At 31.4% G+C, this 24,718-nt stretch overlaps 1 protein-coding gene across 1 annotated transcript; it reads right to left on the bottom strand.

The window, feature by feature from the left end:
* Positions 1–948: 948 nt before the first annotated feature.
* Positions 949–23,743, bottom strand: LOC120131039. The gene is made up of 2 exons (XM_039148147.1): positions 23,362–23,743; positions 949–1,283 (listed from the first exon to the last, which is right to left on the bottom strand). The coding sequence occupies exons 1-2, from the start codon at positions 23,717–23,719 to the stop codon at positions 949–951; spliced, it is 693 nt and encodes a 230-aa protein (XP_039004078.1). The 5' UTR covers positions 23,720–23,743.
* Positions 23,744–24,718: the final 975 nt, after the last annotated feature.

The following is a 24,718-nucleotide window of genomic DNA, read 5'->3' as shown; positions in this document are numbered from 1 at the left end:
ACCTCAAATACATATATATCTGATTCGAATTCGTCATATACATCTTACTCTCCATTTTATAGATGATATTTAAAAATTACATAAAATAATCATCAATTTTTGTTTAATTATTGATTATTTAGGATAGTTAGAAAAATTTCTCTTAAAATGGGATTTTAAGAGGATATTGGCTATAATTATTAATAATGCTAATTCTAATGATGATATAATAATTAGTTTTGAAGCAAATATGGTGATAACTTTGGAAGAAAGAGTAAGAGACACAATCTAGATGTTAATAAATACCATCTTATATCTTGATGCTTTTTTTTCTCTCTTAATTTTAAACATTCATTTCATGCATTGAACATCTTTCTTACTGGTTTGATGAAAGCTTAGAATATAACTTACATCCTCGATTAGTAGGGCACAAAATAAACTCGAGTACTTTTGCAATCTTAAATTAAGATCAATATGGCCTAAAAGCTAATATATCCTTAAGCAAACAATTATCAACGTAGAACGGTGGTGCATTAGCTGTCACATTCATTAAACACTTTCTAACATGTTCCGAGACCCTGTTTCTCGTTTCCCCATGCATTAATTTACAGGCATCAATGAAAAAAAGACTAGTAGATTCAAGTAAAAACACAATTCTCTGTAACCAAAGAGTCTAAGATAGATCTATCAATTGTTCAACATTGGAAACAAGTTTTTGAACTGAAAATATTTTGTATGAACAAACAGCCAGATACCCATCTCCTTGGAGAAAAAAAAATGCAAACTGAAGAAAAAGCACATGAACAAAGAATGCTCCACATCTCTACAAGTTATTATCATACCTTCCCAAATTGCAACTATACCCTCCTTCACATAAAAGGTCATGCAACAAAGAATATTGGTGAATTTGATTAAAAAAAGCCCTAAAAAAGTTAGTTTCATAAAGGAGAAAAAATGGGTTCTTTGTTATCACTTGTGAAGTCTTGGAAACATGGGTGTCCTCATGAGAAAAACCGGATCTTTTAGACCTTTTCTCTTGTCAGCTTCTTTGGAACCAATGTGGGTTCTTTTTGGACTTAGAAATCCCTTCCACCTTGCGGAACGCTTTGTAGGTGTCTCATCGTCAACAATAAGAAGCACTTCTCTCAAAGTCCTTTGCATTTGATTGCTACCATTATCTTTAAACGGCAAAAGCTTACCCTTAAAGAAAAGCTCATCGGCACTCATCATGGAGTAGTTGGACACCGAGAATTCGAAGTCCACCACACCGGAGCCTCCCTCGAGCTCCTCTCTTGTTTCATAATCTGCTGATGAGTCTCGACAAAGTCATTCGAGAAAGAGATTCTTGGTTTCATTGGGGCAATGTGATGTTAAGGACGACGACTTCTCTGCTCCGATTCATTAGACGTTTCTAAGCATGCCGTGAGCTTTTAAAAACGACATGCGGGAAAAGAAGAAAGACAAAGAAGAAACCCTAATAAATTCTATAGGGACACTTGCACTGTTACAACAACTTACTAAGTAGATGCTTGTATTTATATCTACGTTTGCTGAATTGATGTCATGTGCTTTTTTGAATGCATGCTTGTCATGTCTATGATGTGATGTTGTTTTTCCATGACATGTTAATTAGCATTAATGCTAATTTTGAAAGCACATGAACAGAATCCTCCAAAGTAATAATTGTTAATTTATTTTTACTAATTTTATATTTTCGTCTGGTCATAGGTGAAGCTACTAAGAAGATTTTGTTTCCAGAGCTTACTTGGAAAACTCTATATGAAGAAAGTGTTTTGCTCGTTAGCAAAACATATATAATGTATGAATGAACAAATCATTCGATAAATTGTTCGTGAATTATTCATATAATATTGATATATTTTTTTTATTAAATTAAATAAATGAGCATGAATAAAAGTTTTATGTTCAATTAATAAATAAACGAACACGAATAAATATGTATTTAGTTCGTTTATGTTCATGAGCAAACTCGTTTATCAACTCGTTTATAGGCTCATTTACTTGATTTTCCTTTTATTTTTTGTATTTTAAATATTGGTAGAGATAGGAACTAAATCGAATATAAAATAAAAATTTTAGAGTTCAAACTGTGAAACATAAAAAACTTAAAGACTAGTGGCATGATTTTATTATTTTTCTTTTGCTTTGCCATTAAAACGGTTTAAAAGAGAATTTTGGTTGTCAAACATTAAACAAACCGTTAAATGAAAATGTTCTCAAACGCTAAACAAACAAATATAAATACCTCTAAAAATAAATATTACATGAACAAGATATTAAAAATTTAAACAAACACAAACTAAACATAAACCTCTCAAAAAAATAAACAAACATCAACATAATTTTGTTGGTTAAAAATCAGTTCATTTATACCCCTAAGCGTAGATTATCTAATCTCTCTCTCATTTGTACACTTCATAATTGCAGCTACAAATATAGTGAGACTGCATGCATCATGATTTTTTGAACATTTAATCCGAAGGGTAAAGAACATTGGGTATTGAGTAGCATTCAATGGAGCTGTCTTTTATTTATTTATGTTTTTCATATGGATATTAAGTCAGATTTTCACAAGAATAAGTTACAAACTTAAACAGAAAATGAAGATGAGAATATTAAGTTCCATGCTATGTTTCCATTAGAGAAAAGAAAATGAAATGAACTTGAAATGATGGAAATTTCACAATCCATAAAATATTGATTATGTAACACCTCAAATTTCTGGTTTAGTTTAATTTAAATTTTTGATTATGTAACACCTGAAACTTTTAGGTTTTTTTCGAAATTTCAGAATATTCAAGGACCTAAACTTAAATTTACTCATCTCTGGTCTGAACCCACGTCACAATGTATGTTCACCCGTTCCCCTAGATTTAGATTATGGTACTATTCAACTTTAAAATATAAATATTATCTTTTGTATTGGTTAGATGAGAACTTCCTCCCCATCGATCAACCCTTCTCCAATCAACCCTTAAACCATTCCTCATTTATCCCATGCCATCCCCGTTGCCGATCAACCCTTCTCCGATCACCAGTGGCGTGCACCGCCACCACCAGTGTGTTCGTTGGCAGCCTGCGATCAAAGCCCAACTTTTCCTCTTGTCAAAGCCTGTCGTTTGTCGTGAATTTTGCCATGAAGCTTTGCCGAAAACTTAAACTACCCTAGTTGTTTTTCGTTGTTTCATCGACGGTTAGTAGTCGATGTGTTACACCGCTCGTCTCACCAACTTCAGTGCCTCGTCTTGAGTCGACCAATGTCTTTAGCCTCGTCGTTGCCGTTGAGGTGGAGGAGATCGAAGATAGCGAAGTCTGTCATACGGGAAATGGTATCTCGTCACCCTTCGTTACAAACCAAGTCTAGAACGGGGATTAGAATAAAAAGATCTTGAAATCTGGAAAAATTGGTCTCTGTTCTATGCCGGTAGCCCCACGCACGTGCCCTAAGCACTGTTCCCTATGCGTGAGGGTTGATTTCGTCTGGGAACTTCTAGAAGAACGGTCTGGACCAATCTAGACCGCCCGAATTGGTCAAGACACCCAACCAGAGTCAGGCCTGAACGAGCTGAGTTGAGCTGAGCCGTATTAACGGAATCGAGTTGATTGGCCGCTGACTTTTTTCGGGATCATCTATCATAATATTTTATGATGTCTGAGTCTATTTTTAGGGGTTGTTTTACGAAATTCAAACTCGATAAACTATTTTTCAACGTTTTGTCTTTCGATTTGATTCGATTTTTCCATTTAAGTTCAGTTTCTGATGCATTATGTTTTGTCATGTATCTGAGATATTATGGGATGCTGAAATCAAGTATGAGAGAGATCAAAAGAAGTTTGACTGGTCGACCAATGTGACTATAAAATTGAGGTAATACATTATTATTTTTTGCATGCTTTTCGGAGCACGTTGATATTGGTTATTACATGAATGAATATTGTTGGTCAATTTTGTATAGTATTATTGCTAGACTCAATCAAAATATGATAAAAGGCTAGTTAACGATATTTTTTCATTAAAGGTTAAATACCAGAAATGCATGGATAAGAAATTATAAAAATACCCATGTGATGTTAAAAGACAAGGAATGTTCCTAAAAGAGGAAATAACCCTAAAAATATATTTGATCTGATAAATCTACTGATACGTCTGTTAAATGTTTGTTTTGTTCAAAACTTGGATACGGGATCCTTAAATTCTGATTATTTTTCATTAAAGGTTAAATACCAAAAATACATAGATAAGAAATTATGAAAATACCCATGTGATGTTAAAAGACAAGGAATGTTTCTAAAAGAGGAAATAACCCTAAAAATATATATTTGATCCGATGAATCTACTGATACGCCTGTTAAATGTTTGTTTTGTTCAAAACTTGGATACCGACAGAAATACAAATGACATAATTAAATATAATTACTGAAATACCCTTAAAATAAAAAAGGGACTTAGATCTCCCATGATAGTGCACATGATCGGATCAAACATAATGATTGAAATACCCTCGAGTTACGAAAAGAGTAAATTAATCCCAAATTTTAAAATGGCCAACTTACCCTTAAACCCCAAAAGGATCAAAATACCCTTGAGATCCGAAATGACTAGAATAATTTCGAGTATTGAAATGACCTAAAATACCTACCTAACCAAGCAATAAGAGAATGCCATTGGACGATTCTAGATGAACCTAATTGTTATACTGCTTCTAAAGGTTATAGAGCATAAACTAGACCCAATGGGCCTAAGCTAAGTCCTTAGGTCGACTCCATTTTTCGAAATTTATGAAATGATGTTGGATTTCAAAATAGAATTAATTTGGAGTCGCCATCGACCTTTGGGTTAAGTAGGTAGAATACTTAAAAGCATCTTTTAAAATAAGTTTTTTAAAAATCATTTAAAAAGACAAAATGGGATTGCGTATTACCAGAAATTCATTTTTAAGGGCTGGGGAGTTGGTTACGTGTCGGGAATGATTAGTATCCCCACAATGCCCAAAATTGATACCCGATCGCTTATATGTTGTCATAGCAGTGAAATTTGTGGATTTGAGTCAAAATTTAAAATGTAATCCCTCTATTGAACGTTGATCAATTTCATTTTTTTTATCAAAGCATACTATATTATTTTCAAGTTCATTTTCGTCCGAACGTCGTAATGAATCATACTACCTCGATAGGTTTCCTTTTCACGCCCATTCTACGATAGATGTTCTTGAAAATTCACACGAGTACAAAATAAGCTTAATGATGATTATTATCAAATTTTAAAGGCATTTTACCATCCTAAGCAATAATATGTATTATTATACTACTCACATAATAGTATGAGGGCTAAAATATAAAAGTATTAAAGTTAGAAAACACCAAGACATAGATTAATCAAATTCATTTGAATCGAAACTAAGCAAGAACTAGGGAACTCAAGCTAAAATTCATAATAACATAAAATGTAGGTATTGTAAGTGTAATAAAATGCTAAAACATGTGGGACTAAAATAAAAATGAATTAGATTATATGTACTAGAAATAAAATAAAGCTCATAAATGACATGAAGGGCTAAAGTGAAATAAAACATAATATAAAGTTCAAATTAAAAATAAACAGAAAAGTAAATGCTAGAATTTAAAAGGACTAAAATGTAAAATGTGAAAAATAAAAGGGAAAATAAATAAATAAAAATATTGGAATATAAATAACAATAAAATAAGGTTAAGAAATTAATATTTTTAATTTTAAACCCAAATTGTAATAAGGCGGGTCATCGCAAGGTCGTATAATGGTTCGGATGCGAAAAATAAAGTAAGCGGTTAGCAGCATAAAAAATATAACATAAAATAAAAGTTAGAAGTCAAAGGTTAGCAATGTTAGAAATAAAATAAAATAAAGTCATGATTTAACGGTTAGTAATGTTAACATTTTAACCCAAACCATAATAATGCGAATTGTACCCAAAGGTCCGTCACCGCGAGGCCGTACAACTATTCAAATACAAGAAAATTAAAGTTAACAGTTAGTAGTTAGGAGTAAAAAAGTTTGTGGTTAGAAGTTAGAAAATTTCGTATTAAAAAAATAAAAAGGGTCTAGATCGTAACAATGTGGGTCATACTCCGGATGCAGTCACCGAAAGATCGAGTCCAAGTTAGGTGCAATAAATAAACAATTAGTAATTAAATAACATAAATAAAATAAAATAAATAAGAAAGTCAGAACCAAACAAAATCAATAAAGAAAAATGCATCAGAATTGAATATAAAATAAATAACAGAATGGTAAGATCCAATATAGATGCAACTAATTTGAACATGCAGTGACCAAAATAAAATAAAGTAAAAGAAAAAAGTCAAATTAGAAAATAAAAAAGAGAATAGGTGACCATTTTGCAAATACACATCTAAAATCTAGTGGCTTATGCGTTATTTACCCTAAAATTATCCTCCTAAAACACTAATAAAACCTAAAATGGAAAATAGCATAATGAGGACCTTTACTTTGTAAATAACAATGTTTTTAAAATCGGACCGAACCTTGAACCAGTGAAGGTACTGGTTCACTGGTTCAACCAGGTTCAACCGTGGTTCAACCGGATTTTATATAAAATAATATATTTTTTTAAATTTTACATAATATTCAAAGCAATATTAATATATATATATATAACACTTTTTTTAAGTTTATAATATTAAAAGGTATAAAAATATCACAAGTCATAACATATATAAGTTAAAAAATATTAAATCAAGTGAAACAAAATGATTCAAATCAACTACAACATATATATTAAAAGGTATAACTCTTTATTAGTTTTATTTTCGTTCTTTATCTTTTTGTCATATGTTATTGCATCTATTCCTCTTAACCAAGCTATATACACATCATCATATCACATATATCACTTCACACCATAAAGATTACAAACCAATCACATACTATCATGCAAGGTTCTTTTATATTATTTCCTTTATTAGCCCATGTACACATGTGAGAACCATAGATATGTGAGTCTATAGAGGTTGTGCACTAATGCTGTCACCACAGCTCATATAAATTGCACTGAAGTGCCACGTAGAATTGCACCGTAGTGCCGCGTAGAAATGCACCGAAGTTCCATATAAGGTTGTCCCTAAGGACCATATATCATTCCTTAAGAATCATATACATATGCCAACGATCAAGTATGTGTCTCAAAAGACCTCACACATGTTCCAAAGAATACATATATGTCCCGAAGGACCGCGTAGACCCTCGACTCTTGGCATGCCAACTATACCCCTAGCTCTCAAGACACATAACATGGGGATTTTCTTTTATACTTATCATTTCACATAACACATAGTTCACTTTCACATATCACGTAGCTTATATAACTTTTCGTCTCATTTTCCATTTCTTGACACCTAGCTTACATTCTATTATTATAACTTCTATTAATTACATATACACATAATCTTATAGTTCATTCACATAGCTCATCATAAATTTTCATAAGATCACATCCATTCACGTAGTTCATTTCCATATAATTCACCTGTACCTATTTTGTTCTCATATAATCACAGTCTTATAATATTTCATACGACCTCATACATCACATCACCTAGATACATACTCAAATACTCATAGTTATATAGTACTTAAATTATTCCTATTCACATCATTCATGGTCATAGCTTCCATCACAAAGTCACTTATTTATCTCTTATTCTATATATTCATATTTATCATATAACACAAAACCTATGTCATATTTATAAACATGTATTTTATATTCTATGTGCATATCATCACTTTATATCCAAATATCCTAAGTGATAAATTATTCTCAGTTCCTTTTGTAGTTCAGTCTTATCTAGTTTTCCTCCATTCTCCATAAATCTTATAACTCTAATGCACAATTTCCCATAATTGATCATATCATTACTTACTTGTCTCATTTATGTTTATATTATTTATATAACCTTTACACATGTTTACCTAATTCGGTTTCACATACTTATCACATATACAAGTCCTCTAATAAATTATCATCAAAAGCTCCTATAACATCTTCCTATAGCTTTATAGATCTTTACCATATAATTGATCTTACATATCCCTATAACCAGTTCTATCAATATCTCCTAATATATATATATCTATTAATCTCATATTGTTCTATAGGTCAATGTTATTTAATTATCTCACATTTATTTAATCCCTTAAGTTGATTCCACCAATTCCCTTATATCTAAATCAGGTAATTTATATATTGTTCCATATTTTATGTCACTTTCTCTTATTAACACATAAGTCGTGGTTACTTTACATAATTTGTGATCCTATAACTTATATCCCATGTTCATATAGCTCATATAACAATTTTCCTATAATACATAAATCATTGTTATATAACACATATCATATAAATTCATACCACATAACATATAATACGAACAAAACATATTCACACAATATCAAACATAATCATACTTCTACTCCTACAATCATATTGGAAACAGACTTGTCGCAAGTCCAATTTCCATATATATTATAATAATACGCACTCACCTGGCCTCACTAGTCAATACCGATCTCTTATCTTTTCCTTGATCGATCTTACTTGCCAAATATTCCGGAATTGCTTTACGCTTAGAATCTACATAAATGTACATTTTAAGGCAATTATTAGATACCTACCCCTTGAAATTGTATATTAGAACCTTAAACGAACCTATTAAACCAATATTCACAACTTTCCTTTAGGGGGGGAATCGGTTCCCTACTGTGGGGGAATCGGTTCCCCTATGACATTCTGGAATTACTGGTTCGGTTGAGGGGGTATCGATTCCCATTTGAATGGGTACCGATTCCCCTAGCCCAGAAATCATGTTTTGCTCAAAAATCACTTCATTTTCAGCTCCACACTTCCTATTTCACTTCCTTTTATTCTTAACTCATATATACATACTTAAACTAATTTATACCCATTTATTTCATCTTAAACCTCAAAATTTTATTCTCCATATAGAAATCAATAATCACACCAAATTTTCCATGTTACTCAAACTTAATTCTAACACTTCTAGCTTCTTATTCTCATAAATGACAAGTCAAATTCATCCTCTAAATTCATTTAAACCTACTTATTCAAAATTTCACTTAACAACTCCAATCTTTGCTCCATATTATCTTTTTCATCTTATAGTTTTAAGATAACTTAAGTTTTCCTTAAGTTTAAGTATCATCTTATGATTAAAACCCAAGCTTAATTTCAACTAAAAACCAACTAATAAGAAATCTCACCTTTGCTCTTGGCTTCCACACGTGAAGAAGAAAGGAGAAGAAGAGAACTCTGGAAATTGGAACCTTCTCCCTTCATTTCCACGTGTTATATCCTACATAAAGGAGGAAGAAAAAATCTTTCTTGTGAAATTACTATTATGCCCTTCATCTAATCCAATAAGGAATTATTCATATCTAAATCATTGAACTTTCAACTATCCTACTTTTATCCCTAAATTCTAAAATTTTACTATTTAACCACTAACCCGGTATTGAGGATATTACAAATCTCCCCTCCTTTTAAAAAATTCATCCCCGAATTTTCATTGCACACTTATTGATAAGAACATTTCTCCTAATGTTCTTATGTTGTCTCATCTACTTACTCTATCATTCCTTTAGTTCTTCAACTAACTTTCCATATATTCATTCATTTACTGTCGCTTATCATATAACCAGTAGCATCAATTTTTATCGCTCAAAATTCATAACTCAATCAAATTCTTGAGCAATCTTTAATTGCCTTGCAATAATAACCAACTTTTATTCCAACATCACTTAACTTCTTCTTAAACTTCCTTAATACATATAAATCATTCTTTATTCCTCTGATTAATTCTACTTGACCAAGAACCATGACCTTTATCACATCTGCTTCTTTAAACTTTATCCTTTCATTTCCTTATTTCATTATTCCTTTATTCAATAACAATAAAAAATCTTCTTATACAAATCATATTTTTTTTTTCATGCTCACATATTCTTTTCCTCTCACTTATGCTCATCTCAGATTACTGATCTTTATCATCTCTTCATAACTTTGATAATCAACACTCCTTGCACAGATCTTATTCTTCGTAAAGTCCTTATTCAAATCACAATACACATATCCTTGACTTCCTTCAAACATAATAAGCTTTTACTCTTTCACCACATCACCCTTACATAATCAAATCCATAACCATTTACAAATTTACGCCATACTCTGTTAGCTTATCCTGTCATCATCTTTAATCTTTTAACTATATTCTTCATCATTTAACTTTGTCAGTAACAGTTCTTCCAATCATATGCACTCTTTCCGGTCGAAACTAACTCAATATTTATTTGTTTAACTTATTCAACTCATATTCTTACTCATTCACAACACAATTTTTCCTGGGTTCAAACTCAGACATTACCCTTTCCTTTCTAAACTTAATTTCATATTCATTCTTAACTCATTTAATCTTCCAATACCAAACTCTACTATTCAAACGTATCTGTCTTTCCTCAGATTTGATCATTTGATACGGAATACAACTAATTTCAACCAAGGTTGTATTTGAAACCCAAACTACCAGTTCTTTTAATCCTTCTGAACTCTCTCCTTAGAACTTTAACACTATAACACACCTTTCATCGGAGCACAATCTATTCACAACCACTTGCATATCTCATTTCCTTTACTTTAGCCTAACAGTAATTCCTTCAGTTTATCAAACTGCACTCTCTTATCCATACACATTGCAATTCCCTTTGTTTCAAATTCATAACCTCTATCTCCATATATTTTATACACTTGCTACTGATGCACTTATTCTTGAGCTCTTCTGCAAATACTCACCACATCATTTGATCTTTTAACTTTCTTATGATGACACTTGTTCACCATATTATATCGTATCCATGAAATAATAAGAATACTTCATATCACTTTTCCGATTCGAACCCATGAAAACTTTCTATCATTATTCTAATATGATTTCAACTTTCTGAAATCAGTCTTTGATCTTATGAGGCACTTCCTGATGTGTCCGCTCTTCCTCCTGCCTGGCCAGGGCAGGTGAATTGCTACTACCATCAGGTTCACCCCTCAATATCTTTGAAATTCTACTAATCAGATTTCTACTATATTAAACTAATCTTATTCTATTAGCATGACAACATACTCCTTACAACTTCAGATCAGAAATTTTTTCACTCTGTGTTGGCATGTACACATTTTATGACACTTTGGACTTCGGTTTATGCCAAGAATCGGCTAAACCTGGCTCTGATACCATTAAATGTAACACCCCCAACCCGTACCCGACCCGGATACGAGTCCGAGGTGTTACATTGACTTTTCAAACTTTGATTCATGACAAAAACTCGAAAAATTTTAAAACTTTCATTAAAGTCACAGCGGTTTATTTAACTCAATCAATTAATACATGCCAACTATATTCAATATACAAAATCCATCTAATTCAAGACATCTTTTCTGATCTGATATTCGGTAAGAAGTAACTGACCTGTCTTGCTCCTCTTCACTTTTCTTCTAGCTTTCCGGAACCTACGTGTGAAATACTCACACGCTAAGTCGATGACTTAGTGAGGCATAAAAACATATAATTACTACTAATGCATTCATAATCTATACTTATTATATCATACACAATCATACATTCTGTCATGCAACCACTATCCACTGGTACACACACACCATTCACATATTCTTATCATATATCATTATAAGTAATCTAATTTAACAGTTGATCTGGTACCTATTATATTAGTTTTGTCATATAACACGCATATCATTTCTCAAGGAAGGATACATCACATCATATAATTCTTATAACAGGTTTCATAGCACAAAACATGTAAATCATATGTAAGGTATTTATTATTATCTTTTTATTAGTTTTATTTTCGTTCTTTATCTTTTTTTCATATGTTCTTGCATCTATTCCTCTTAACCAAGCTATATACACATCATCATATCACATATATCACTTCAAACCATAAAGATTACAAACCAATCACATACTATCATGCAAGGTTCTTTTATATTATTTCCTTTATAAGCCCATGTACACATTTGAGAACCATAGATATGTGAGTTTATAGAGGTTGTGCACTAATGCTGTCACCACAGCTCATATAAATTGCACCGAAGTGCCACGTAGAATTGAACCATAGTGCCGCGTAGAAATGCACCGAAGTGCCATATAAGGTTATCCCTAAGGACCACATATCATTCCTTAAGAATCATATACATATGCCAAGGATCAAGTATGTGTCTCAAAAGACCTCACACATGTTCCAAAGAATACATATATGTCCCGAAGGACCGCGTAGACCCTCGACTCTTGGCATGCCAACTATACCCCTAGCTCTCAAGACACATAACATGGGCATTTTCTTTTATACTTATCATTTCACATAACACATAGTTCACTTTCACATATCACGTAGCTTATATAACTTTTCGTGTCATTTTACATTTCTTGACACCTTGCTTACATTCTATTATTATGACTTCTCATAATTACATACACATAATCTTATAGTTCATTCACATAGCTCACATAAATTTCATAAGATCACACCCATTCACGTAGTTCATTTCCATATAATTCACCTGTACCTATTTTGTTTCTCATATAATCACAGTCTTATAATATTTCATACGACCTCATACATCATCATCTAGATACATACTCAAATACTCATAGTTATATAGTACTTAAATTATTCCTATTCACATCATTCATGGTCATATAGCTTCCATCACAAAGTCACTTATTTATCTCTTATTCTTTATATTCATATTTATATAAACATAACCTATGTCATATTTATAAACATGTATTTTATATTCTATGTGCATATCATCTTTATATCCAAATATCCTAAGTGATATATTATTCTTAGTTCCTTTTGTAGTTCAGTCTTATCTAGTTTTCCTCCATTCTCCATAAATCTTATAACTCTAATGCACAATTTCCCATAATTGATCATATCATTACTTACTTGTCTCATTTATGTTTTATTTATATAACCTTTACACATGTTTACCTAATTCAGTTTCACATAGTTATCACATATGCAAGTCTTCTAATAAATTATCATCAAAAGCTCCTATAACATCTTCCTATAGCTTTATAGATCTTTACCATATAATTGATCTTACATATCCCTATAACCAGTTCTATCAATATCTCCTAATATATATATATCTATTAATCTCATATTGTTCTATAGGTCAATGTTATTTAACTTATCTCACATTTTATTTAATCCCTTAAGTTGATTCCACCAATTCCCTTATATCTAAATCAGGTAATTTATATCTTGTTCCATATTTTATGTCACTTTCTCTTGTTAACACATAAGTCGTGGTTACTTTACATAATTTGTGATCCTATAACTTATATCCCATGTTCATATAGCTCATATAACAATTTTCCTATAATACATAAATCATTGTTTTTATAACACATATCATATAAATTCATACCACATAACATATAATACGAACAAAACATATTCACACAATATCAAACATAATCATACTTCTACTCCTACAATCATAATGGAAAAAGACTTGTCGCAAGTCCAATTTCCATATACAATACGTATATTATAATAATACGCACTCACCTGGCCTCACTAGTCAATACCAATCTCTTATCATTTCCTTGATCGATCTTACTTGCCAAATATTCCGGAATTGCTTTACGCTTAGAATCTACATAAATGTACATTTTAAGGCAATTATTAGATATCTACACCTTGTAATTGGATATTAGCAAGTTAAACGAACCTATTAAACCAATATTCACAACTTTCCTTTAGGGGGAAATCGGTTCCCTACTGTGGGGGAATCGGTTCCCCTATGACATTCTAGAATTTCTAGTTCGGTTGAGGGGGTATCGATTCCCATTGAATGGGTACCGATTCCCCTAGCCCAGAAATCATGTTTTGAGCTCGAAAATCACTTCATTTTCAGCTCCACACTTCCTATTTCACTTCCTTTAATATTCTTAACTCATATATACATACTTAAACTAATTTATACTCATTTATTTCAACTTAAACCTCAAAATTCTATTCTCCATATAGAAATCAATAATCTCACCAAATTTTCCATGTTACTCAAACTTAATTCTAATACTTCTAGCTTCTTATTCTCATAAATGACAAGTCAAATTTATCCTCTAAATTCATTTAAACCTTCTTATTCAAAATTTCACTTAAAAACTCCAATCTTTGCTCCATATTATCTTTTTCATCTTATAGTTTTAAGATAACTTAAGTTTTCCTTAAGCTTAAGTATCATCTTATGATTAAAACCCAAGCTTAATTTCAACTAAAAACCAACTAATAAGAAATCTCACCTTTGCTCTTGGCTTCCACACGTGATGAAGAAAGGAAAAGAAGAGAACTCTGGAAACTGGAACCTTGCTCCCTTCATTTCCACGTGTTATACCCTATATAAAGGAGGAAGAAAAAATATTTCTTGTGAAATTACTATTATACCCTTCATCTAATCCAATAAGGAATTATTCATATCTAAATCATTGAACTTTCAACTATCCTACTTTTATCCCCAAATTCTAAAATTTTACCATTTAATCACTAACCCGGTATTGAGGATATTACAAATCTCCCCTCCTTTTAAGAAAATTCGTCCCCGAATTTTCATTACACACTTATTGATAAGAACATTTCTCCTAATGTTGTTATGTTGTCTCATCTACTTACTCTATCATTCCTTTGGTTTCAACTAACTTTCCTATATTCATTCATTTACTGTGCTTATCATATAACCAGTAGCATCAATTTTTATCGCTCAAAATTCATAACTCAATCAAATTCTTGAGCAATCTTTAATTGCCTTGCAATAATAACCAACTTTTATTCCAACATCACTTAACTTCTTCTTAAACTTCCTTAATACATATAAATCATTCTTTATTCCTCTAATTAATTCTGCTTGACCAAGAACCATAACCTTTATCACATATGCTTCTTTAAACTTTATCCTTTCATTTCCTTATTTCATTATTCCTTTATTCAATAATAATCAAAATCTTCTTATACAAATCATATTTTTTTTTCATGCTCACATATTCTTTTCCTCTCACTTATGCTCATCTCAGATTACTGATCTTTATCATCTCTTCATAACTTTGATAATCAACACTCCTTGAACAGATCTTATTCTTCGTAAAGTCCTTATTCAAATCACAATACACATATCCTTGACTTCCTTCAAACATAATGAGCTTTTACTCTTTCACCACATCACCCTTACATAATCAAATCCATTACCATTTACACATTTACGCCATACTGTTAGCTTTCTGTCATCATCTTTAATCTTTTAACTACATTCTTCATCACTTAACTTTGTCAGTAACAGTTCTTCCAATTATATGCACTCTTTCCAGTCGAAACTAACTCAGTATTTATTTGTTTAACTTATTCAACTCACATTCTTACTCGTTCACAACACAATTTTTCTTGGGTTCAAACTCAGACATTACCCTTTCCTTTCTAAACTTATATCCTAACTCCTTAATCTTCCAATACCAAACTTACTATTTATATCATTTGATCATTTGATACGGAATACAACTAATTCCAACCAAGGTTGTATTTGAAACCCAAACTACCAGTTCTTTTAATCCTTCTGAACTCTCTCCTTAGAACTTTAACACTATAACACACCTTTCATCGGAGCATAATCCATTCACAACCACTTGCATATCTCATTTCCTTTACTTTAGCCTAACAGTAATTCCTTAAGCTTATCAAACTGCACACTTATCCATACACGTTGCAATTCCCTTTGTTTTAAATTCATAACCTCTATCTCCATATATTTTATACACTTGCTACTGATGCACTTATTCTTGAGCTCTTCTGCAAAAACTCACCACATCATTTGATCTTTTAACTTTCTTATAATGACACTTGTTCACCATATTCTATCGTATCCAAGAAATAATAAGAATACTTCATATCACTTTTTCGATTCGAACCTGTGAAAACTTTTTATCATTATTCTAATATGATTTCAACTTTCTGAAACCAATATTTGATCTTATGAGGCACTTCCTGAGGTGTCCGTTCTTCCTCCTGCCTGGCCAGGGCAGGTGAATTGCTACTACCATCAGGTTCACCCCTCAATATCTTTGAAATTCTCCTAATTAGATTTCTCTATATTAAACTAATCTTATTCTATTAGCAAGACAACATACTCCGTACAATGTCAGATCAAAATATTTTTCAGTCTGTGTTGGCATGTACACATTTTATGACACTTTATACTTCGGTTTACGTCGAGAATCGAATTAAACCTGGCTCTGATACCATTAAATGTAACACCCCCAACCCGTACCCGACCCGGATACGAGTCTGAGGTGTCACATTGACTTTTCAAACTTTGACTCATGACAAAAACTCGAGAACATTTAAAACTATCATTAAAGTCACAACGGTTTATTTAACTCAATCAATTAGTACATGCCAACTATATTCAATATACATAATCCATCTAATTCAAGACATCTTTTCTGATATGATCTTCGGTAAGAAGTAACTGACATGTCTTGCTCCTCTTCACTTTTTTTCTAGCTTTCCGGAACCTACGTGTGAAATACTCACAAGCTAAGTCTATGACTTAGTGAGGCATAAAAACATATAATTACTACTAATGCATTCATAATCTAACACAATCATACATTCTGTCATGCAACCACTATCCACTGGTACACACACACCATTCATATATTCTTATCATATATCATTATAAGTAATCCAATTTAACAATTGATCTGGTATCTATTATATTAGTTTTGTCATATAACACGCATATCATTTCTCAAGGAAGGACACATCACATCATATAATTCTTATAACAGGTTTCATAGCACAAAACATGTAAATCAAATGTAAGGTATTTATTATTATCTCTTTATTAGTTTTATTTTCGTTTTTTGTCTTTTAGTCATATGTTCTTGCATCTATTCCTCTTAATCAAGCTATATACACATCATCATATCACATATATCACTTCACACCATAAAGATTACAAACCAATCACATACTATCATGCACGGTTCTTTTATATTATTTCCTTTATTAGACCATGTACACATGTGAGAACCATAGATATGTGAGTTTATAGAGGTTGTGCACTAATGCTGTCACCACAGCTCATATAAATTGCACCGAAGTGCCACGTAGAATTGCACCGTAGTGCCACATAGAAATGCATCGAAGGGCCATATAAGGTTGTCCCTAAGGACCACATATCATTCCTTAAGAATCATATACATATGCCAAGGATCAAGTATGTGTCTCAAAAGACCTCACACATGTTCCAAAGAATACATATATGTCCCGAAGGACTGCGTAGACCCTCGACCCTTGGCATGCCAACTATACCCCTAGCTCTCAAGACACATAACATGGGAATTTTCTTTTATACTTATCATTTCACATAACACATAGTTCACTTTCACATATCACGTAGCTTATATCACTTTCATACGACCTTATACATCACATCACCTAGATACATACTCAAATACTCATAGTTATATAGTACTTAAATTATTCCTATTCACATCATTCATGGTCATATAGCTTCCATCACAAAGTCACTTATTTTATCTCTTATTTCATATATTATTTATCATATAACACATAACCTATGTCATATTAAACATGTATTTTATATTCTATGTGCATATCATCACTTTATATCCAAATCTCCTAAGTGATATTTATCTCACTTTTGTAGTTCAGTCTTATCTAGTTTTTTCCTTCATTCTCCATAAATCTTATAACTCTAATGCACAATTTCCCATAATTGATCATATCATTACTTACTTGTCTCATTTATGTTTCTATTATTTATATAACCTTTACACATGTTTACCTAATTCAGTTTCACATACTTATCACATATGCAAGTCTTCTAATAAATTATCATCAAAAGCTCCTATAACATCTTCTTATAGCTTTATAGATCTTTACCATATAATTGATCTTACATATCCCTAACCAGTTCTATCAATCTCCTATATATATATATCTATTAATATATTGTTCTATTGGTCAATGTTATTTAAACTTATCTCACATTTTATTTAATCCCTTAAGTTGATTCCACCAATTCCCTATCTAAATCAGGTAATTTATATTGTTCCATATTTTATGTCACTTTCTCTTGTTAACACATAAGTCGTAGTTACTTTACATAATTTGTGATCCTATAACTTATATCCCATGTTCATATAGCTCATATAAAAATTTTCCTATAATACATAAATCATTGTCATATAACACATATCATATAAATTCATACCACATAATATATAATACGAACAAAATATTCACAATATCAAACATAATCGTACTTCTACTCCTACAATCATATTGGAAACAGACTTGTCGCAAGTCCAATTTCCATACAATACGTATATTATAATAATACGCACTCACCTGGCCTCACTAGTCAATACCGATCTCTTATCTTTTCCTTGATCGATCTTACTTGCCAAATATTCCGGAATTTCTTTACGCTTAGAATCTACATAAATGTACATTTTAAGGCAATTATTAGATACCTACACCTTGTAATTGGATATTAGCAACTTATACGAACCTATTAAATCAATATTCACAACTTTCCTTTAGGGGGAATCGGTTCTCTACTGTGGGGGAATCGGTTCCCCTATGACATTCTGGAATTTCTGGTTCGGTTGAGGGGGTATCGATTTCCATTGAATGGGTATCGATTCCCCTAGCCCCGAAATCATGTTTTGAGCTCGAAAATCACTTAATTTTCAGCTCCACACTTTCTATTTCACTTCCTTTAATATTCTTAACTCATATACATACTTAAACTTTATACCCATTTATTTCATTTAAACCTCAAAATTCATTCTCCATATAGAAATCAATAATCACATCAATTTCCATGTTACTCAAACTTAATTCTAACACTTCTAGCTTCTTATTATCTAAATGACAAGTCAAATTCATCCTCTAAATTCATTTAAACCTTTTATTCAAAATTTCACTTAAAAACTCCAATCTTTGCTCCATATTATCTTTTTCATCTTATAGTTTTAAGATAACTTAAGCTTTCCTTAAGCTTAAGTATCATCTTATGATTAAAACCCAAGCTTAATTTCAACTAAAAACCAACTAATAAGAAATCTGACCTTTGCTCTTGGCTTCCACACGTGAAGAAGAAAGGAGAAGAAGAGAACTCTGGAAACTGGAACCTTGCTCCCTTCATTTCCACGTGTTATATCCTATATAAAGGAGGAAGAAAAAATCTTTCTTATGAAATTACTATTATACCCTTCATCTAATCCAATAAGGAATTATTCATATCTAAATCATTGAACTTTCAACTATCCTACTTTTATCCCCAAATTCTAAAATTTTACCATTTAATCACTAACCTGGTATTGAGGATATGACAGAAACATAGAAGAGCATCCCAGCTTACTTCTATAAATACTAGAGGTAATTTAACATTCAAAATCATGGAGCCTTTTGGTGAGCACAGAGCGAACTATTCTTTCGCTTCAATTGAGCTCGAATTTTAGACTTTAATCGAGCTTCTAAATGTTTTTGAGTTCGAGCCTTTTCGAGTTCAAGTTTCAATATTATATTTCGAGTTTGAGTTGAACTGGATAATTTTTAGCTCGTGATTTTGAGTTGAGTTGAGCTTACTTTTAAAGTTTTCGAGTTCGAGTTCGACTAGGCTCGTTTAACAAATGATGTCGTTTGGTTTAATTATTTTTTTAAAGAAAAAAAGAGATCCGACGGTTCACAACGGTTTTCAGCCGTTCACCCCAGTTTTGTTCTCAACCGGTTCTACCGGTTCTGTGCGCTCCGGTTTTGGGAGTTAACCGGACCAGACATGCTACCGGTTCACGGTTCAACCGGTTGAACCGATCGGTCCGGTCCGATTTTAATAACACTGGTAAATAATGTGAAAATGAAAGAAATATGTGACCATAATGTAAAAATACGACAGAAGTCTGAGGATCTATGCGCTATATGATCTAAAATTTAAAACTATGGAGTGTACCCGACCTAGAGAACCCTTTGAAACAAACTCCAACCACCATTCGCGGTGGTCGGGCTCCTCTACATGAAACTGAATAACCTCTCCACTCTATTCTCTTCCGATACTTCAATCCGGCGGCCAGCTCGATGAGGCGCCCTAATCGAATATGTAATCACTCAAAACCCCCATATTATATCTTTATTTCGAAATGCACATAAAAAATTAAAAACATTGATGAATACCTCTGATTTTTTGAGTATTGTTGTTGATTGATTGCCTTCCTTTTACATGTTTTTAAAAGGGTTCTTATAGCCATTTTTTTATTACACAAAAAAGAAAAAATGAACTAGCTTATTTTGTTGGTCTAATTTTGGCATTTTTCCATTTTCATGATTGTTTGTGTGTGGTGGCTCCAATGAGGCTTGTACGGAGGGCCTGGTCCGAGATTAGGTCGCGCATTGGTCATATTAAATGCACCCATATTTTTTTTTATCTTGTCTCGACTTGGTGGCTCGACGAACGAAACGACGTGGTGACAAGATAACAGTGGAAGCAGCAATGGCGTGACTTGGCGGCTAGAAGCTGGTTATATTAGGGTTTTGAAAACCATAATTGTGTATTGATCTAGACCGTTGGATGGGGTCTTGATCCAATGATCCAGGGTGAGCTGCGGCTAAGACAAAGGGTGAAACCCTAGTTGGTAAACAATTTGGACCGTTAGATCACTCCTAGATCTGACGGTGGAGATCTGTGCGACACTAGGACAACAAGAGGAAACACTAGTTGCTGGGTTGTCTATACAGGCCTCCATCATTGAGGCTGCTGATTTTGTTTTGTATTGGGTTGTTTTAATTAATAATAATAACAATTTTTTGGAATGTTTAATAATAATAATAATAATAATATAATGATAAAACAAAATTAGGGCATGACACTTAAGCACATCGATCATTCTTGATACTGCTGTAATACATAAATAAATTTCAACAAAATACTTATCTGTCTCCTTGAGATCCGATCAATGATGATTCTGAAGGTGTTCAGTTCAACTAGTGTGAATCAGTATTAATAAGTGAAATTCATGAAGTACTGATAAGTGTTTATTTAGTAATGGGATTCTTTCGGCGTTGCTGCGGAGTACTGATAAGTGTTTTATTTAATTATTATTTTGCTTTTAAATTGCTTAGTAATCATTAGATTTTGTGGCTTATTTATTCTTTTTGATTCATTTTCTGTGCAAGATGCTAGATTCTGGAAATGGTACTAAAATGACAGAATTCTGCAGTTTTTTTTTATTTTCAGAATCAAAGCTGGAGTAGTGAGCATGACTTTGGGGCATGAACATTGACAGGCGATGATGTCAGCACCTTCTAGAAGGTCCAATCAGAGCTTCTAGAAGAACGAATGGATCAGTCGTACATTTCTGCAATTCGAATTTGAATTAAACTCATGTTTTAGGATATTATTTTAAATATTATATTTTATCTTATCTTTGTTTGAGGTATTTAATTTAAATAGTTTTAAGTATTTTAATTATGATTTATTTTCTTTATTTTAGGATTATGTTTACCTTGTTTTTAGGATTTTGAAGGCTTTAAATACTCTCTCAGGGTAAGTTTATAAACATATCTCTCAACAGATGAGAATTTACTCTTCTTCTTCTCTCTAGTTTTATAAAATTCTCTCTTTTATGTCCTTTCAAATTTTTTATTTTTTTATTTTATTTTAAAGTTTTGTTTTCAAATATGCTAAGTATGAATTTGGTCATGCTTAGCTAATTTTCTTTTAAGTCGAAGGCTAAAGCGAAGGCTTAATTCCAGACGTGAGAATTGTAAGACACTTGAATCGCTTAAGATTTTTCTCTATGTTTTCTGGGCTTATTTTCATATCAAAACGATTTTCAAAATCAAAAGTCGGCGTTGGTCTGGATGTTGTTATGGTTAACGTTGGATGAAAGATCGACTTATTGAAACACATTCGACTTCTTGTGAACTCACTTAGCAAAATTGTTTGCTAAGAGGAAACTGAGATCAGAATCAGTTATTGTTGAAACAACATAATCTGAGTTGAACTTTTCGAACTTCAATGTTTAAGATCTACAACATTGTTGTTGCTTAGATCAAACTCACAACCGAAATTAAAGAGTGCACTTGGATATTCGGTATACAAAGCATAATCACAAGGATTTATCCTTGTAGACAAGTAGCCGATGTGAATCTTGAAGTAAAGATCTATTTCGATGATCTGAGGAATTCGATGCAAAGCTGAAGCCTGAGGCTATTTTTACCATAAGTTTTCTTTATCTCAATTTATTTTTTATTTATTTATTTGTTTATTTATTTAATCTTTATCTCATTTTATTTCTTTAAACAATTTAAAAACTCCCCATTTATCTTTATCCTTATCTTATAATTATTATTTATTTATTTTATTATTTTATCCTTATCTTCTATTTTAAAACGATTTATATTAATTATTTTTTATTATTTTATTCTTATCTTTTTAACTTTATATGAAATCCTACCTTATTCTAAATCAAAAAGTCACTAATCAAAAACACCAGAGTCCATGTGGATCGTCTTCTATTTCTCACTTTTTACTTATTAAGAAGCTAATTATTTTGATAGCAAAACGATAGTTATTAAGTATGGTACATGTAATTAGAGGCATGTAGGTCACATTTGTTTCTATGTTGAGTTTGGACTTGTATGAGTTTTGACATTATTGAATTATGTTTAATACACGAGTGTTTTTATGAAATTGTGTTTTTATTTATAAATTATTTTACGGTTTGAAATAGTTTAACAAAAATTTAATTTATTTTTTTTGGATTTTTACTGTATCACTTCGATAACTCTAATGTAACACTTCGAATAATATCAGATCACCCGTATCAGTTTGGTGTTATAGATTATGTACTATATTGCTGTTTTTGAAACTTTTCATTATTGCGATACCATGTGCTTATTATTTCTTAAATATCCTGGTTTAGAGTTTCTAAACTAGAAGATTTTAAAAATTATTTGAGATTAGTCGTCATTACTAAAGTTCATTAAAATGCTTACATCCAATATATATGGAAAATAATTAAAGCATACTTGTCTTATAACAGAACACGAGAAAATTACGTAATTTTATCCATTGATATTCCAAAAATCAAAGATAAACACACATTAGTACAGAATTTGGATTGAATTAAGCAGGAAAATCCACAAAGGAAGCATATAATTAAGCTTCATTACATAATACAAACAGTCGTAAAGTATATACTTGCATGGAGAGGTTTGCAAACACATCTTATATAGCAAAATTATCAAATCACCAATCACTCTGATAATTTTCATGTGCAAGCGTTTCTGAACGTAATTCACCAGCTTTTCAATCTCCTTGGCGCTTTCAATTTGGCCATCATGGTTGCAATCCGCTTCTTTCATCCCCTGGTGTGCTTTCCACCATCCGAGCCGTACTCTCAGGCTGTGCAGCGCGTCTTTCAGCTCTTCCTCGTTAATCCGTCCGTCATGATTGGCATCAAAGTGGCGCAGCCACGCTTTGAATTCGTCCACCGTCATCTCCATGCTGGGATGGACCTTGATACACCACATGATCGCCATGCCGGATCTCTCCCAAAACTCTCTGATAAGTCTAATGGAAAAAGGTGTGCAAATGGAAGGCGATATCAAATGTGCTTTATATGGCGTCGGTCCGCCCTTAGATGCATGAATGGATTGATTTTAGTGGCAAACAGAATAACAGATCTTTTAACAAGATCTTTGAATGATTTTTCACAAATGTTTGATTGATTTGACTCTTGGAAGTTGATGTCGAAAATTCTTTTGTTTAAATTCATGTACATAAAAACCGTATATGATAACTTCATATTAAAAATTTATTGAAGGTATTCGGTAGTAAAAATGTTAAGCATTAATATTAGAATATTGAGAGTTTGTAAGCATTAATATTAATAAAATATAGAGAGTTAGAACATTGATTTAGGGTTTTGCTGTAATTGGTTTTCGAAAAATGAATTACTGAAATTTGAATTACTGAAAAATGAATTACTGTAATTTGAATTCTGGAAATGAATACATTTCTGGAAAACATTTTTCGAAAAATGTTTTCCGTAAAATGAATTACATTTTTATGAAAAAACATCTGAAAAACGTTTCATGATGTTTGGAAGATGTATTTAAACATTTTTTCCACTAGTTGAAGAGTTTTTTAAAAATATTTATATAATATTAAATACAATAAATAATATTATTATCATAAAACTTATTATTATTAAAAAATTTATTATTATTAAATAGTATTTTTATAATTTTATTAATAAAATATTAATTTTTGTATATTTTAGTGAAATAAAAATATTATAAATTATATAATTATTTATTAAAGTAATAGTGTTATATATATTTTAAAAATATTAATTAGTATATTTTAAATATCTTTACTAAAATATTATTTAAATATATAAATAATATTATTCATTATTAAATATATAAAACATTTTTTATATATATTTAAAATAAAAATATATCTTATATTAGTATAATATTTGATTATTTATATAATATTAAAAATATAATATTATATTATAAATATTATAAATA

The sequence above is a fragment of the Hibiscus syriacus genome, unplaced genomic scaffold (assembly GCF_006381635.1).
Source record: "Hibiscus syriacus cultivar Baekdansim isolate YM2019G1 unplaced genomic scaffold, ASM638163v2 tig00110548_pilon, whole genome shotgun sequence".
In the NCBI taxonomy this organism is placed as follows: Eukaryota; Viridiplantae; Streptophyta; class Magnoliopsida; order Malvales; family Malvaceae; genus Hibiscus; species Hibiscus syriacus.
This window is presented reverse-complemented; position numbering and strand designations above follow the sequence as displayed.